This window comes from Lactuca serriola, chromosome 9, assembly GCF_051521515.1.
Source record: "Lactuca serriola cultivar US96UC23 chromosome 9, Lser_US96UC23_V15, whole genome shotgun sequence".
In the NCBI taxonomy this organism is placed as follows: Eukaryota; Viridiplantae; Streptophyta; class Magnoliopsida; order Asterales; family Asteraceae; genus Lactuca; species Lactuca serriola.
This window is the reverse complement of record NC_136416.1, coordinates 64,686,744-64,702,341: the sequence shown is the minus strand read 5'-3', so window position 1 is coordinate 64,702,341 and position 15,598 is coordinate 64,686,744. Positions and strand designations below refer to the sequence as shown.

The 15,598-nt window shown below is 37.1% G+C and overlaps 4 protein-coding genes across 4 annotated transcripts; 2 read left to right on the top strand and 2 right to left on the bottom strand.

The window, feature by feature from the left end:
• Positions 1-585: 585 nt before the first annotated feature.
• On the bottom strand, positions 586-2,330 carry LOC145075155 (uncharacterized). Its single transcript, XM_079021453.1, has 3 exons — positions 1,922-2,330; positions 1,057-1,589; positions 586-961 (listed from the first exon to the last, which is right to left on the bottom strand). The coding sequence occupies exons 1-3, from the start codon at positions 2,174-2,176 to the stop codon at positions 616-618; spliced, it is 1,134 nt and encodes a 377-aa protein (XP_078877579.1). The 5' UTR covers positions 2,177-2,330; the 3' UTR covers positions 586-615.
• Positions 2,331-2,595: 265 nt separating this feature from the next.
• Positions 2,596-4,301, top strand: LOC145072546 (pathogenesis-related thaumatin-like protein 3.5). The gene is made up of 3 exons (XM_079018994.1): positions 2,596-3,502; positions 3,600-3,867; positions 3,991-4,301. Exons 1-3 carry the CDS (start codon positions 2,995-2,997, stop codon positions 4,205-4,207), a joined length of 993 nt encoding a protein of 330 aa, XP_078875120.1. The 5' UTR covers positions 2,596-2,994; the 3' UTR covers positions 4,208-4,301.
• Positions 4,302-4,422: 121 nt separating this feature from the next.
• On the top strand, positions 4,423-6,198 carry LOC145072547 (chloroplastic import inner membrane translocase subunit HP30-2-like). The gene is made up of 6 exons (XM_079018995.1): positions 4,423-4,875; positions 5,209-5,324; positions 5,407-5,533; positions 5,610-5,758; positions 5,834-5,896; positions 6,002-6,198. The coding sequence occupies exons 1-6, from the start codon at positions 4,576-4,578 to the stop codon at positions 6,033-6,035; spliced, it is 789 nt and encodes a 262-aa protein (XP_078875121.1). The 5' UTR covers positions 4,423-4,575; the 3' UTR covers positions 6,036-6,198.
• A 13-nt stretch (positions 6,199-6,211) lies between these two features.
• Positions 6,212-14,595, bottom strand: LOC145072545 (ABC transporter B family member 19-like). Its single transcript, XM_079018993.1, has 8 exons — positions 14,347-14,595; positions 14,042-14,272; positions 13,749-13,949; positions 13,401-13,660; positions 13,008-13,324; positions 12,699-12,922; positions 7,775-8,561; positions 6,212-7,680 (listed from the first exon to the last, which is right to left on the bottom strand). Exons 1-8 carry the CDS (start codon positions 14,593-14,595, stop codon positions 6,212-6,214), a joined length of 3,738 nt encoding a protein of 1,245 aa, XP_078875119.1.
• Positions 14,596-15,598: the final 1,003 nt, after the last annotated feature.

Sequence of the window (15,598 nt, the reverse complement as noted above, 5' to 3'; positions counted from 1 at the left end):
CCATATTTGTTATAGTCGTTGTTACCCGACCTATTGGCCTCTCGAAGTACTTGTTCAACAAATGCCATCTTTTCTTCCTTGGCTATACCAACGAGACTTTATGCCTTTAAAGTTTTAGAAGAAAGATTCATTGGTCATCTATGCTAATATCAACATAAAACTTGAACATGAAAGCCGGCCCAGCGACATCTTCCTTACAAATGTTTATATACCTATCACATACATGTTTTTATAGTAGTTTTTAACATTTCCTTAGATTTTTTAATAGTATTTTTCATCACATCCTACTTGCACATATAAGCTTATAACGTGAGAGCATGTACGAAAAATAAACATTTTAAAATAGGTTTATTGGGCAACATTAGTTTTCTAATCGTGGTTGATCAAACATAACACATCAGCGCCACTTGGCTTTCTTATTTTGAAAATATCTCTCGCATTTTAATAACATCTCATCTTTCTTGAAGTGTTTATGATCAACTTTATAAACATGAGTTCTCAAAGTAGTTAATCTTGAGATTGCAAAAAGTCAAACACAAACACAAGGTGACAAATTACACTGTAGTCATTTCCTGTGAAAGCAAATGGTTCATGAATTTGAGAGGCCAATTTATATCAACTTCTTAAAGCTGTTTGAACAGTTAATATGAGCAGAAAGAATAGAGACATGTAAAACAGTAGAACATGAGATCTTCCAGCAAGCTTGCAATGGCTAACAATGGCAGAAGTAGCATTCTTATTCTTTCTAAAGGTTACAGCAACAAAAGCAGGGTTCTTCCCTGTATCCCATGACATGGCAGGAACAACTATCTCGCGGGTCCCATCTGGATGAATCCGATCTGAAAAACTTTGAGCATGTGCACTAAAAACCATCCTAGGCCTAAGAGCATGGAAGATATATTCAGTTGCATTTGGTGGAAGCCTTTGTGATAATTCATATGGTCCAACCCCAATATGTTGGCTAGAAAAAATAATAAATTTATGTTAGAATTTAGATACAATATTTTATAACTTGTAACTACTAAAAGTCTAAAAGATCTTTGTATTTCTATCTACCTTGTTTTTGATGGTTCGGGTCTTGAGTTGTTTTCTGTTTGATGCAATGGAAAGTGGAGCAAAAGTACAGGACCCGAACCGGAAGACATTGTGTTTTCTCTCCAATTAATGTCATACTTTGGAATCTTGATTCCGGAGGACTCATCAATTGTGCTTTCCGTTTCCATTTCTATACGTTCTCTTTCCAGAGCCTTTTCAACACTAAAACGTAGGTCGCTGTTTCCACATAGCAATGCCACGGAGTTAAGTGAGACAAAATTAACATTACCAATTTCAAATGCACCACAACCACCGGAATCCAATCCTGGAAAATTTCTAGTTATTTTGTTGACAGATTTTTCTTTCAGGCCATTGCATTCTCCGATGTCTCTATCTCCAGGAACGACATGGTATGGTAGGTCAAGAAATGGACCCAACAGACTGTGAAATTCTTGTAGCACAAATGACCATTTGCTTGTACTTAACTTTGCTCCTTGTGCAGATACGTCTCCTAATACAATCAGCATATCAGGCTTCAGGAATTCAAATGATTTCTGGTTGAAATATCAACATGTGAGGGATCAGATTATGAATCTTTTATGTGTGAATCCTTCAAAGGAAGACACCAATTGGCTGAGCAATAATAATAGCATATTATTAGACACAGTTGTATACAACAACAATAATTGAACCGATTAAAGTTGAAAAGTGAGGGGAAGGGATTCACAGAGTACATTTTAATGCAATGCAACAACCTATTATCCTATATATCAGACTACAGAATTTGTAAGTCGAAATCACCATCATCGCTTGCGCAATGCGATGTTGAAGCATAATGATCATATATGATTTAACAGTTACTCAGACAATTTAACAAATTACGTACTCTGAAGAATCGAGAAAAGAAGAAGTCTTTCAAGTGTAGATCAAAGGATCCAGATGCTGTTTCATGTCCCGTCAAGAGCAAATCAGCGACCATCATAACCTTAAGATCATCTTCCACTTTTGTAAGGTCTCCCTGATCGATTTCTTGATTGTTGCCACTGTGAACCACGTTGCAGGAGGGGTTAGGGACCCAATTTTCGTAGAATATGTGGAGGAAGGTGAAGAAGAAGAGCAGGAGATGTTTCATAGTCAGCATCTACGAGGGGATGATGGTGGTGGATGGAAGTGAAATCTAGGGTTTTGGATTTAGGCAGTGATTTCGCCATTCTTGGTCGCATCAGTGGCTTAGTCCCCCCGATAGCATCGGCTAGGGTCCAACTTTCGTCAACTACTCTCTTCAAGCGATGTCGTTTTGATAAGTGTAATTTTCTTTTAGATTGATTATTGATATATACTTATATAGTAACTTTTCTATATAAAAAGTTAAAAAAAAAAAAAAAAAAAAGGTGAAATGAACATTCATGAATCATGATGCACTCGTCTAAATTTTTATAGAAATAGTTTTTTAGATTTAAGAAGCGTGTACATGGACCATGTACACGTTAAAAAAGTTTTTTTTTTTTTTAATCGTTGTGGCTATTTTTTTTTTTTTCTCACAGTTTCACAAAAACTTTGGACCTTAGTAGATGCTCTTAGGATAAACTTTATAGGAGGGAATTTTGTTTGCGTTTTTCCTCAAATAGTGTCTTTTGAGATCTACATATTAGATTATTAGGATTTAGGAATCTTTAGATTACTCTTTTCACAACCATCTTTAGGCAACCTACACCCCACATCAAGTTAACTCACCTCATTCGCCTCACCAATATTATACATTTTCTCACCATGAACACACCTCCAACACTTATTTCTGATTTCATCTCATGAAATTTCTAAAGAAAGGAATTACTTACTACAAAGGCCACCCATTGCATGCTAAAAAGCAACGTTTTTTAAACCCCTTTTATCAAAGCAACCTCATGGCCCATATATGGTGCACCACATGACCCCATTTGTGAACAAAACACAACCCTCATGCGTTTAATTAATATGCTTACAATATCAACCTTCAAATTCACCATTCATGTCATCTTTCTCGTCTCCTTTTTCCTGATCTCAAGTTCTTCGGCTGCTCTCTTCACCATAACCAACAACTGTCCTTTTACAATATGGCCAGCCACACTTTCTGGTGCAGGCACTACTCCACTTCCAACAACAGGGTTCCAGTTGAATTCAGGCCAAAGTGCACAAATCCCTACGACTCCATCATGGTCTGGTAGGGTATGGGCAAGAACAGGCTGTACGTTTGATGCATCTGGTGTAGGTAAATGTGAAACCGCAGATTGTGGAGGGAAGATGGAGTGTGGTGGGATGGGTGCTACCCCTCCTGCCTCCCTTTTTGAGATAACCATAGGAGGCTACAACAATTTGGATTATTATGACGTTAGTTTTGTGGATGGATACAATCTTCCCATCATTGCTGTCCCAAGGTCCACTTCTGGTGGTTGTAATGCCACGGGTTGTGCATCCGATATTAACATAGGTGAGTATTGAATCTTGATTCTCATGTCAAATCTTTATATATCTTCCAACTTCATGTTTGTATTTCAATATGTTTAGATAATAGAAAACATATACAGGGTGCCCAAAAGAGCTTCAGGTGGTGGGTGGGGATGGTGGAGGAGTAGGTGGGGTAATCGCGTGCAACAGTGCTTGTGGTGCATTTGGAATGGACCAGTATTGTTGCAGTGGGCAATATGCAAATCCAAATACATGTCGGCCATCCTACTACTCGAGCATTTTTAAGAGAGCGTGTCCTCGAGCTTATAGCTACGCATTTGATGATGGCACAAGCACGTTTACCTGCAACGCCTATGAATATGCCATCATATTTTGCCCCAACAATGGGTAACTTTTTCATTCTAGCTATCACAAAAGCAAATAGATCAACAAAGTTTTGATTTAGCAAGCTTTGATGCCAATTGTGGCCATTATATCCTCATTCCTGATTTTTTTTGGTTTGCAATGCAGGATGGACCAAACAGTTGGTCCCGGAACAGGTACTGGTATTAGTACCGGGACTGGAATTGAAACCGGAACTGGGGTTGGAACATTGAGCGCTCCACATATGAAAAATGACAAGATAAGAGGATCTATGCGGACAAACACATCATCAAACGCCATCTCACAAGTTTCTATATTGATATGTCTTATCATAGTTTCATTTGCATCATTGTACATTGTATAAGAGATTATTGTACATGTATTTTACATAAAATTAGATAAAATAATTTATTATCTTGAATAGCATCGTGTATACAATTTTAGGCGTTCCTTAGTTTTTTTTTCAAAAGATACAAAATAATGAAACAAGGTGGAAAATCATGAGAAACTCATCTTGCCTAAAATTAACAAATGCCTTACGGAATTAGAAAAGATAGAACATGGGTGTTTGAGCTAAGTACACAATCAATGGCTAGATATGGAAAATTAGAGTAGTACAAAACCCGTCGTCTACTGTTACTTTGCTATTCTTCCATCCAACCCAATCCAGAAACCAAAACCCACCGTCTCATCCCCTTAGCAACTTAAAGTTTCCGGCTTTCGTCTTCTTCAATGGGGGAAGGAAAACAAGGCGAGCTAGCTGTTCATACGCCAAAAGATTTGGCTCACAATCCAATCACACAGTTGCAAACCAAGTACAAAGATTTAGAGAATGGCTTCAAGTCGTGGCTTGCCAAACAGTCTTTACCTGTTGAGGCCGCCGTTGTGACTCTCACAAGCGCAGCCCAGGGCGCCGCCATGGGTGGTTTTATGGGTACACTCACCAACGACGTCTCCTCCGCTTTCCCCCCCACACCACCTCCCGGCGCCTCTATTAATTCACAGACCATGGCCTCCTTCCAGCAAGCCCAGGTTACTGTTTTTCTTCAAGTTTTTTTTACCATCATCATTTCCGAGGGTTTCGGATTTTGGGAATTTGATGAATTGTTTCAAGACGTGATTTTTCTGTCCCGTGATTATCGATAACATCTTTGTATACACAATGTTGATATGTTTGTGGATTGATACTGTGATTATGAACCGATGTTGTTGCAATTAGGTCTTTTGTTGAAAGAACTAACCCTCAATTAAACTCTGTAAGATAATTAGGTCTAAAGTCATGCAATTGGATTTTGGAAAGTGCGATTCTGTTGAGAATTTTTACCAATATATCTTCTTAAACTTAAACTGATTGTTGTATTGCAGGCTCTTGCAGGAGGACCCTTAATACAGGCCCGCAATTTTGCTGTTATGACAGGTGTTAATGCAGGCATATCTTGTGTCATGAAAAGATTAAGAGGCAAAGATGATGTCCAAACAAGGTAAATCTTCATTTTATCAATATTCATTTATTGCTTTTAGTAGACACAAGAAATGGACAGGTTGTTTTCTGTATGATTGTAGTATGGTAGCAGCTTTTGGTTCTGGAGCCATGTTTTCTTTAGTTAGTGGCTTGGGGAGTCCTACTCAGCCTGCAAATATAATCACATCTGGTGTCTTCTTTGCTCTTGTTCAGGGTGGAATCTTTAAGGTTATCATTTTGCTCCCTTTTCCCATCTTCTGAAGAAAGTATATATACATAATTTCACTCATTAACTGTTGTACAGATAGGGGAAAAATTCTCAAAGCCATCAGTTGAAGATGTGTTATATAGTGAAACTAGATCCATGCTGTCTAATCTTGGTCTTCAAAATTATGAGAAGAATTTCAAAAAGGGCTTGTTGACTGACACCACTTTGCCATTGCTTACTGATAGGCAAGTTTTAAATCTTTTAAATCTTGAAAAGCTTACATTTTTTCATTAATATTATCCTAACTTATGATACTACAGTGCTTTGAGAGATGTGAACATCCCTCCTGGACCACGACTTGTCATTCTTGATCATGTTCAAAGGTATGAAAATTGAAAAAAAACTCCTTTTTTTATTTTATTAATTCTTAAAGGATTTGATTTGAATGAATTAGTTTGAGATTGGATTGGGTTGTTCCATTTTGATAGGAACAAGGAGGTGAAGAAACAAGGTAGGTGGTAGGAATGAATCAAAACTAGGATATGCTTATCAGCTTATGTACAAGAAGATGAAAAGAGATACCAAATTTTATCTTTATGTAATAAGATATGGTTCCATTGAAAGATATACATGGGAATATGCTTCTTGTTTGAGACATTTATAAGATGTTAAAACTTGTTCATTATCTCTCTAACTTGCTAATTTTTCATGCTCTGAATCCTGTAAAATCTAGAATAAACTCCTTCAGATGCTGCAACAAGGGCTGAATGTGTTCCCATTTCCACCACTTTACCTTTTTCCATCACAATTATGGAATCCGAGTGTACAACAGTCGAAAGCCTGTGTGCAACTGTAACCTGAGTGGAATGTAATCCGGCATTCCCTTTCCGGTTGATTGATTCCATAGCATTCACCACAGCCCTTTCAGATTCTGCATCAAGGGCACTTGTTGCTTCATCAAGAAGCATGATTGCAGGCTTCTTCAACAGTGTTCTTGCAATTGCAATTCGTTGCTTTTGTCCTCCTGACAGCTGGCACCCCTTTTCCCCAACCACAGTATCATACCCATCTGGCAAATTGCTTACAAATTCGTGAATATTAGCGTCTTTTGACACCTCTATGATTTCACTTTCTGAAGCTTCTTCTGTTCCATAACAGATGTTGTCCCTTATTGAGCAACTAAAAAGCAAAGGCTCCTGTTGTACTAACCCTATTTGTCTCCTTAGGTTTCTGAGATTGTATGTCGTTATATCTCTTCCATCAATCAATATCAATCCTTGTAGGGGACAATAGAATCTTAACAAAAGGGCTAAAACGGACGACTTTCCTGCTCCACTAGGTCCCACTAACGCCACCTTTGATCCAGCTTCAATTCGTAAAGTGAAATTATCGAGTATCTTGACTTCTGGTCTTAATGGGTAGCTAAAATGGATGTTTTGAAACTCGATTTCTCCTATGATCTTTCTAGAAGGTGGGTTCTCTGTTTCATCTGGTTCAATCTCTGTTCTTCGATCTAGGGCTTGAAAAACTGGAGTTAATACATTTACAGCTGAGATTACAGTTGGGATTAAAGTCCATAGCTCTGTGATTGAAGGCACAGTAAGTGAAAAAATCTGGTATGACCTAATCCCATCTTCAAAGCTAGCTTGCTTTTTTTCAACTAAAACAGTCGAATACCATAAAGCAACAGCATGTGCGATGTTCCATAAACAAAGGGACACACCTTGAATGAATCCGTACCAGAGACTTTGTTTTCTGCTCCTTTTCAATGGCGCATCTAGTGACAATTTAGCTTTTTCCAGTATACATTCTTCATGACAGAAAGAAGCGACAGTTCTTATGTTTGTCGCAGATTCAGAAGCAAGGGAGACAAGCTCTGAATGTGCTGCAGCTGTGTCCCCTGAAAACCCTTTTGCAGATTTAGCTTGAATTAGACCACCTATGAAGTGACATGGCATCACAGCCCATGCTACTAAACCCATTCTCCAGTTAACAATCATGCTAACTATGGTAGCTATCAAGATCGAAGAAATACATTGAACAATTACAGCCATTCGATCAGATATTATAGTCTTGATTGTTGATGTTTCATTGATGATTCGTGAGGTAAGTGAACCAACACTGTTTTCAGACTTGTCATACCATGCTAATTCATTACGAAGCACCACTGTAAGATTTGAAAATCAGGAATTCATAATTTCATATCAGTAAAAATATATAGAAGATAGTGGTGTGAAATTATTGAAATATGAAAGAAGTACCTGAATATAAAGCTTTGCGGAGGTTTGTCATTGCTTTTTCTCCAATTACTCCATAATAGTAATGTTGTAAAGTATGGCTGAAAAGTGAAAGCAAACCGATTGCAGAAAAAAGTAATGAATACCACCCGACTTTCTCTTTAGCTCCATGTTTATAATAAGCAACTCCGATTGTTATAATAAAGAAGCCAAAAACAGGCTTTGAGATGCCAGAAAAAGCAGCAGCAAAAGAGCCAACTGCAATCTTTACAAATTCTTGGTTGTTTAAGCCAAACCAGATTCTGAAAAATATCTCTCTTTCCCCTTTTTCTACTCTTTCCACATTCCCATCTTCTTGTTTTTCTTTGGGTGTGTCTTTTAGGGTTTTGTTAGTTTCTATAGGTGTAACAAGTTGAGCGAATTCTTCAGAAACCTGTTGATCTTTCTTTTCTGTTTCCTTAGTGGAAGATACGCCACCTTCTGTGTTGATGTTCTGCATGCTAAATAAGTTGCTGTAAAACTCGCTGGTTTGTAGCAAGTTACTGTGTGTTCCTGTCTCTGTAACTTGTCCATTTTGAACAACTACAATCATATCTGCATTAACAATGGTGGACATCCTGTGTGCAATTAAGATGACTGTTCTTCCTCTCATTGCACTCTCGAGTGCATCTTGAACCAGCTTTTCAGACTCTGAATCAAGTGCACTTGTTGCTTCATCAAGCAAAAGAATCGGAGGGTTTTTCAATATAGCTCTTGCAATTGCAATTCTCTGTTTCTGTCCCCCTGATAACTGAACACCCCTTTGTCCTACCTTAATACCATCAAAAAAGTTTATTTAGATCACAAGGTTTATAGTGATTCATGAGGGGAGTTGATCACAAAATAGACCAGCGATAGGAAGACTATATTGCATTACTTCTTCAATGTTTATCACAAAATGACCATTTATTTTGTGGAATTGCTGTTTCTAACTTCTTATTTCACGAATTATTATTTTTTTATGAACATGATGTTTTCTGAACAAATAGTATCATTGGTGTGAAATAAAAAATAACGAAATTTGCTATCTTTAGTATTTTCTATGAAATGTAAACGAAGTTAGGTGTAGTAAATTTGTTAAGGGGTTTGGCTTAGCTAAATTCTGCAAAAATAGTCTTCTATTGAAGTCGAACATGGAACCTCATGAGCAGTAGCAGATCAAGAAATAATATCAATCGGGGTCCATATTAACAGATTAAGATATTATAAGCCCCAAACCTGTTGGGTTTATAGCAAACAAGTAAGGAAGCCCAAAGCGTGAATTTATGACAATCCAACTCACCTTGGAATACATTTGGCTAATTTGCTTTAGTAGATTATTGTTTTGTTTTTGATAGAATATTATGTTATGGTATAAGCATGTAGGTCTAATATTAGTGGAGGGACAAAGTTAGTGGGGACAGACTTGTTATGGTGACATTCCTTTTTGTCCCATCCTTTAGTAGTATTATTAATAGTCTCCGGCTAAAAATTATTTTGTATTGACCTTTGTCATTGAAGAGACCCCTTCATCTTGAAAGATTGGGAACCCTTATATCGGTAAACATTTGAGTCGTGAATCTTTTGTGAATTTCAGTTTGTATTCCAAAATATCCATGGGGTTATCAATTAGTATCATAGCAGTTGATTTTGGAGGCGAAATGACAACAAAATGCATGATAATATGAAACAAGTGTTGGAAAATGTAGGAACCACTTCAAAATAGTTTTGTGTCTCTTGGAAGAATAGATCAGATGATGGATAGGCTCTTGCAAGGCAGAATTGTTGGAAAAGGTGAAGATCTTGGAGAAGAAAGAGCTTCTCACCTGAAGTAGTATGGAGGGATCAAAACACCAGGAGAAGGAAACCCGGTGAGGAAAGAAGGCTTGGATAAGTTTGATAGGAACTGAAACTGTTGATGCTCGTATTAGCAACACATCAACAATGGTTGGTGTTGGAATGTCAATGGAAGATATTATTATGGGTATATAGGCCCTTGCTAGAGAATTGCTATGTCATGGAAGAAGAGTTCGGTTGGAAGTTAATGACCTACCTTTGGTTAGTGAAGTAACTTATCCTTCAATTAGTGAAGTAACTTATCATGAGTTTTCGAAGATGATATTAAGGGTGAAGGAAGAAAATGGACAACATAGTGTTAGGAAGTAAAGCGGGTAACTAGCAAAACCAAAAGCATATAAGACACAATATTTATGTGGTTCGGTCTAGGTGACCTAAGTCCGCAAGTAAGAGGGGAATATTCTTTATTTCAGAGCTTTCAAATAGATGTTACAAGTACAGTGTTCACAGGGATTCGCCTAACATACTAGAATTCAAGATACAAAATGACTTAGCATGCATCCTTATTTATACTTGAATGATCAGACCTAAAACCATAATGTACCAAGCCCATTGGCCCATAGACCCATGAAAGGTGTCAACCAATCACAATCCGTCATACAACATCTTTTAGAATATTCATTCTTACATGAGAATCAACAACACACATGATTGAGCATCATGATCCATAGTGGCATATCATGATGCAAGAGTGGCACATTAAGATCATCATGGCATATCAACCATCATGGTGGCACATCAAATAATAATCCTTGAGCATCTTTAACTTTTGAGCTTCCTTGAAGAATATTGAGAATCATAGGGGACTTCATAGCATACGACTCATCAAGGAACATAAATGGCACATCCTTGCAACAAGATGGCACATCAACTGATCAACATGAAAATGACGCTTCTTGTGCAAGGAATGACACTTCTTCTCAAGGGATGACCCTTCCTCCTTATGAGTGGCGCTTCTAGAACCATACTGGCGCTTCTTCCTTCAACGTGGTGCTTCTTTCTCCAGAATGACGCTTCTACCTCTAGAATGACGCTTCTAGAACCATAGTGGTGCTTCTACCTTCAAAGTGCCGCTTCTTCCTCCAGAATGGCATATCTAGACAATAAGTGGTGCTTTCACATTATGGATGACGCTTCTGAATCCATAATGGCGCTTCTAGAATGGTGCTTCAAGCATAGATGGTGCATCCATGCACCAAAATGCTCCATTCCACTTCCAGGTGCTCCATATCCCCCTTTTAGAATATCCGTTCATTTGTCAGGAGATCCATTACTTTCTCTGATGGTCCATTCCTTTGCACATGCTCCATTGAGTTCCAAGTGCTCTATTGAACTCAATTGTTTCCATAAGAATGCTCCAAATGCTCTAATCACATTTAACACATAGAGATGTTGATACTTTTTAATTGAGAATTATAGTAAAGAATTGTTGAGTATTGATCTTGTCTGTTTACACCCGTAGAGCTTGCATACTTGGTAATTGTGAAAGGAATTGAGTAGTAGAATCACAACAATTGTTATGCTCAAATTAATCGCTAGCACCTTAATATAAGAATGGTAAAGCATCAGAAGGTTTCAAACAATTGGGAGTTCATTAGCAAGCATAAACCATTTTGGTTCACAAACCAAAAGAAATCACCAAGGAAACCATTGATGTTGCATTTCTATTGCATTTGTATGGTTAGTTTCTCTTGAAATGGATTACAATTGTGACATATCGGAAAAGAAGTTATTGGGTACAAGTTGAAGGAGTTTGCTGGCTATTTTAACTTGAATACTTCAAATATGCGAGGAATAGTGAAGGCGATTGTGGAATTATGTATGAAAGTAAATGATGGAAAGTTTGTTTGGCTGAAATATCCACCGAAGCCTCAAGTGAGGATATCTCTTATCCGTACGGAGGCTTTTGAGAATGAATATAGTTCATAGGGAGGAACATGTTCAATCTTTTGATGAGAATGGTGATGCTATTAATACAAATGGAGATGTGATAAATGCAGTCGGCCAAGTGGATGTAGTTATTGCCTATCATACTAGGGTTAGGCCAACGTGTTTCGATGTGGAATTGAATTTTGATGCTATCCACCATTTCTTTTCACTTGAGGGTAAAGTGAAAATTTGGGCCGCTCCAAACTTCTTGGGTCTATAGCAAACAAGCAAGGAAGCCCAAGACTTGAATTATGGCAGGCCCAACTCACCTTGGACTAGCTTATTGGTTTTAGTAGAGTTATTTTATTGTTTTGTTTTAATAGAATATTATATTATGGTTTAAGCACTTTGGTCTAATATTAGTATAGTTAGTAGTAAAAAACGCTTAACATGTTATGTTGACATTCCTTTTGTCCTATCCTTTAGTAGCAGTATTAATATTAATATCCCCTAGTAGCTCCTAAAATTAAAATAAGACAACTAAGAATTATTTTGTATTGACCTTTGTCATTTGGAGAGTCGCAAAGATTAGGAACCCTTGTTATCATTTGTATTACTAAACATTCGTCATAAATCTTTTGTGAATTTCAATTTGTATTCTAGAACAGGCATGGCCTTATCACAAAATTTTGACTAACTAACAAACTCTTAATAAATCCTTGCAAAAAACCCACTACATACTAACAATTAACATGGAGAGGTTTTGTTCTAAAACTTTCAAAATGAGTCAATAAAGTATTCCATAAATGAATTACAGTGAGTTTGTATTGATCGAAACTTCTTAAAATTATAGCTAATGGTGAGACTCAAGTTGGGTCTATGCATCCCTTTTGTTTCCATATACATCCGCCAGTGCTCATGACTCATGAGTCAAGAGATCCTATAACCTTAACCAATTTCACGGAATTTTATTGTTATTTCGCTAGAAAGTACCAAAGCAAAACATAAGCTATTTTATTTTTGCGAAAAAAAAATCTAATTAAGGGAAAATGGTGGTGTGACTACTAAAAAACAATTTGATGTGATCATTTTGTAATAAATGTTAAGATATAATTTTTTATGATATCACTTTCTTTTTTTGTTTGTCAATTTTGTGATTAACTCTTTATGAGAAACAAGTTAATAAGATAATAATGCAACTTACATCTGTTAAATACTGATTCGGTAATTGGGATATGAAAGTGTGTGCATTTGCCATTGTTGCTGCTCTCTGGATCTGTTCATCATCTGCATCTTTGTTTCCTACCTTCATGTTATCCTTGATTGTGCCAGCAAACAGTGCTGGCTCTTGCGAAACTGCTCCTATATTTTTTCGTAGGAACTTTACATCAAGATTCTTGACATTATGATTGTCAACGAAGACCTCACCTAGTCAACGGGAATCCGGTCAGAAAGTCAAACTACATTAATGTTATTAAGATTATCGCAGCTTGAATTATAGAATATTGCAAACCTTTTTCAGGATCATAGAATCTTGGAACCAGAGAGATGATGGTGCTTTTACCACAACCACTACTACCCACTAAAGCCACAACCTTTCCTGCGGGGATTAATAAAGAGAATCCCTGTAGAATCATTTTTTCATGGCGCGATGGGTAAGCAAAATGAACATCACGTATCTCGATGTTTCCATTAATCTTTTTAAGATTAATCTCCCCTTTTGAATCATAACTTATCAAAGATTTTCTGTCTATCACGTCGAACACTTCTTTTCCTGCGGCTTTCGCCTGATTGAAGATTTGCATGTCTGGTGCTGCATATGTGATTGATCTGAAATATATGATGAATATAAGAATCTAAGAGTATTAGAGGACGATAATTAATATTATCCTTTGATTAATCTTACATGGCTCCAAAGAGGATGCTCATAACTGCAGCTATAACATCGCCTCCTTGAGCTCTTTTGGCTACAACAACAAGAGCTCCAATCCACACGATCAAAGCCCAAGAACAAAACGTCACCGTCTGGAATACACCAGTTCCAACTCCTTTAATCAACGCTTCTCCCTTACTAATAATCAACTGTCTCTGCATGCATTCTGAGAACGATTTTATTGCAGAACCTTCTCCAACAAAAGCAAACACTGTTCTAATCTGAGAAACTGTCTGCATGGAATCAAAGTCTAGTTTTGAAACACTTTTGGAATGATAAACTTGCTTACTTTTAACTTCAATGAAAAAGACAAAAACTTACCTGTTCTACCATTACTGTAGCTTCTGACAAATAGGCTGCTTTTGTGGCTGAAATGGAATTCATTTTCTTCGTATAAGTCGCTCCAATTACAAGAATCATGGGAACAACCAATAAAGTGAGCAACGCGACCTCCCAGCAACATATAAAAGCTATCACAACTCCAGTAAAGAAAGTCGCGAAACATGAAAGAAAATGGCCCAACTGCATGCATGCATGCATATATACGAGAATTATTTCATTAAATCATGACCATGGATTGGATTAACTTCTTTCTATATAGATTTTTTCATTACCTTCTCGCCAATTGCATCTTGTATGATACTCATGTGATTACTAATCCCAGTGATGATTTTTCCGTTTGTTAACTCTGTGTCAAAAGCTCCAATCTCTTGTTTAAGAACCGCTTTCAGGTATGCGAGTCTCAATCGTGCTACTTGTCGCTCACTTGCATACATCCACCCTCCTACTTCTAAAACTCCTGCGGGAAATGTAGCAAACGCCATGTACCACACAAACGGTATAACCTGAGTGAAAATAGAGATTAAAATATTATATAGCAATTACTTTTTAGAAAAGTAAAATTTCTATATATGGTTACCTTCTTGAGGGCTTTAACCATATTAGCATCATCATGTATGTTGGTCCCGAATGCATCTATGGCTTTCCCAAGCAGTAAATAACCGAGTGGCTGAGCAAGCCCATGGATGATGGAGCCCAAGGATGCAAGAGCCATTAGAGTGTAATCCAGTGCATCTGCATAGGTTAAAAGCTTGGTGAATGGCAATGGCTGATCGTTCAAGATCTCTTTTTCATCATCTACTACTTCTTGTGTGTTAACTTTCTTCATTATGCTTGCAACAAAGTTTAAGATTGGTAAAATCAACTTGGTTTTGGTTATAGTTTACATGGTTTATATTGATTTAATTACATACTGTAAAGAAGCATCAGAGAATCGTGAGTGCATATTCGATTGGGTTTTGTAGAATAAAAAGAAGGTGACAAATGAATCGTTGTTTTGTACGTTCGTCCAGAGATAACGACCAGTTGTCAATTAATGTGTAGACGACTAGGCAAGGTGGAACAATGCTGTTTTATTCAAGTGCTGCCGTCCTCTTGAAGGATAAGGATATTCTTCTAGTACTGTAGCTAATAAATATGCCATATATACTAGCTTGGTCTACTAATTATATGGCAGATGGCATCAAAGGGTAACTGATTCATAGGTTCGATCTTGCTTTTTAAGGAATCGTATCGAGTTTTTTGGTTTTGGATACTTTAACCCTTTTGAATACCTGAGTCATGGTTGTCAAAATCGCGATCCTGATCGTAGGATCGTACGATCCTACGATCCTAGGTGTGAAAAACGATCAGGATCGTAAAAGAATCGTATTTGGGGTAGGATCGCAGGTAGGATCGTAAGATCGCAGGTAGGATCGTAGGATCGAGATCCGATCCGATCCTACCTTCCTTTGATTTTTTTTTCTTTTTTTTTGCAAATGAATTTTTGTTACCACTTTATATCTTTTACCCTTTACCAATCTATCATTTATCATTTTTTATTGTGACTTATGACTAATATTTTGAAGTTCTTATAATTTTTGAACGAAAAATTAAATGTTTGAAATATTTTTCATGATTAAATATTATAAATTAAAATTATATTATATTTTGTGGGATCTTAGGATCTCGATCCCGATCTTACGATCCCGATCTTGCAAACCCAAAAACGATCCTAGGTAGGATCCCGATCTTGACAACCTTGACCTGAGTCATGCTTTCGGCAAATTTAAACATTATGCAAATTAAAAAAAATTGCAAGGATTTGTCCCATTACCAAGGTTTTGAAAACC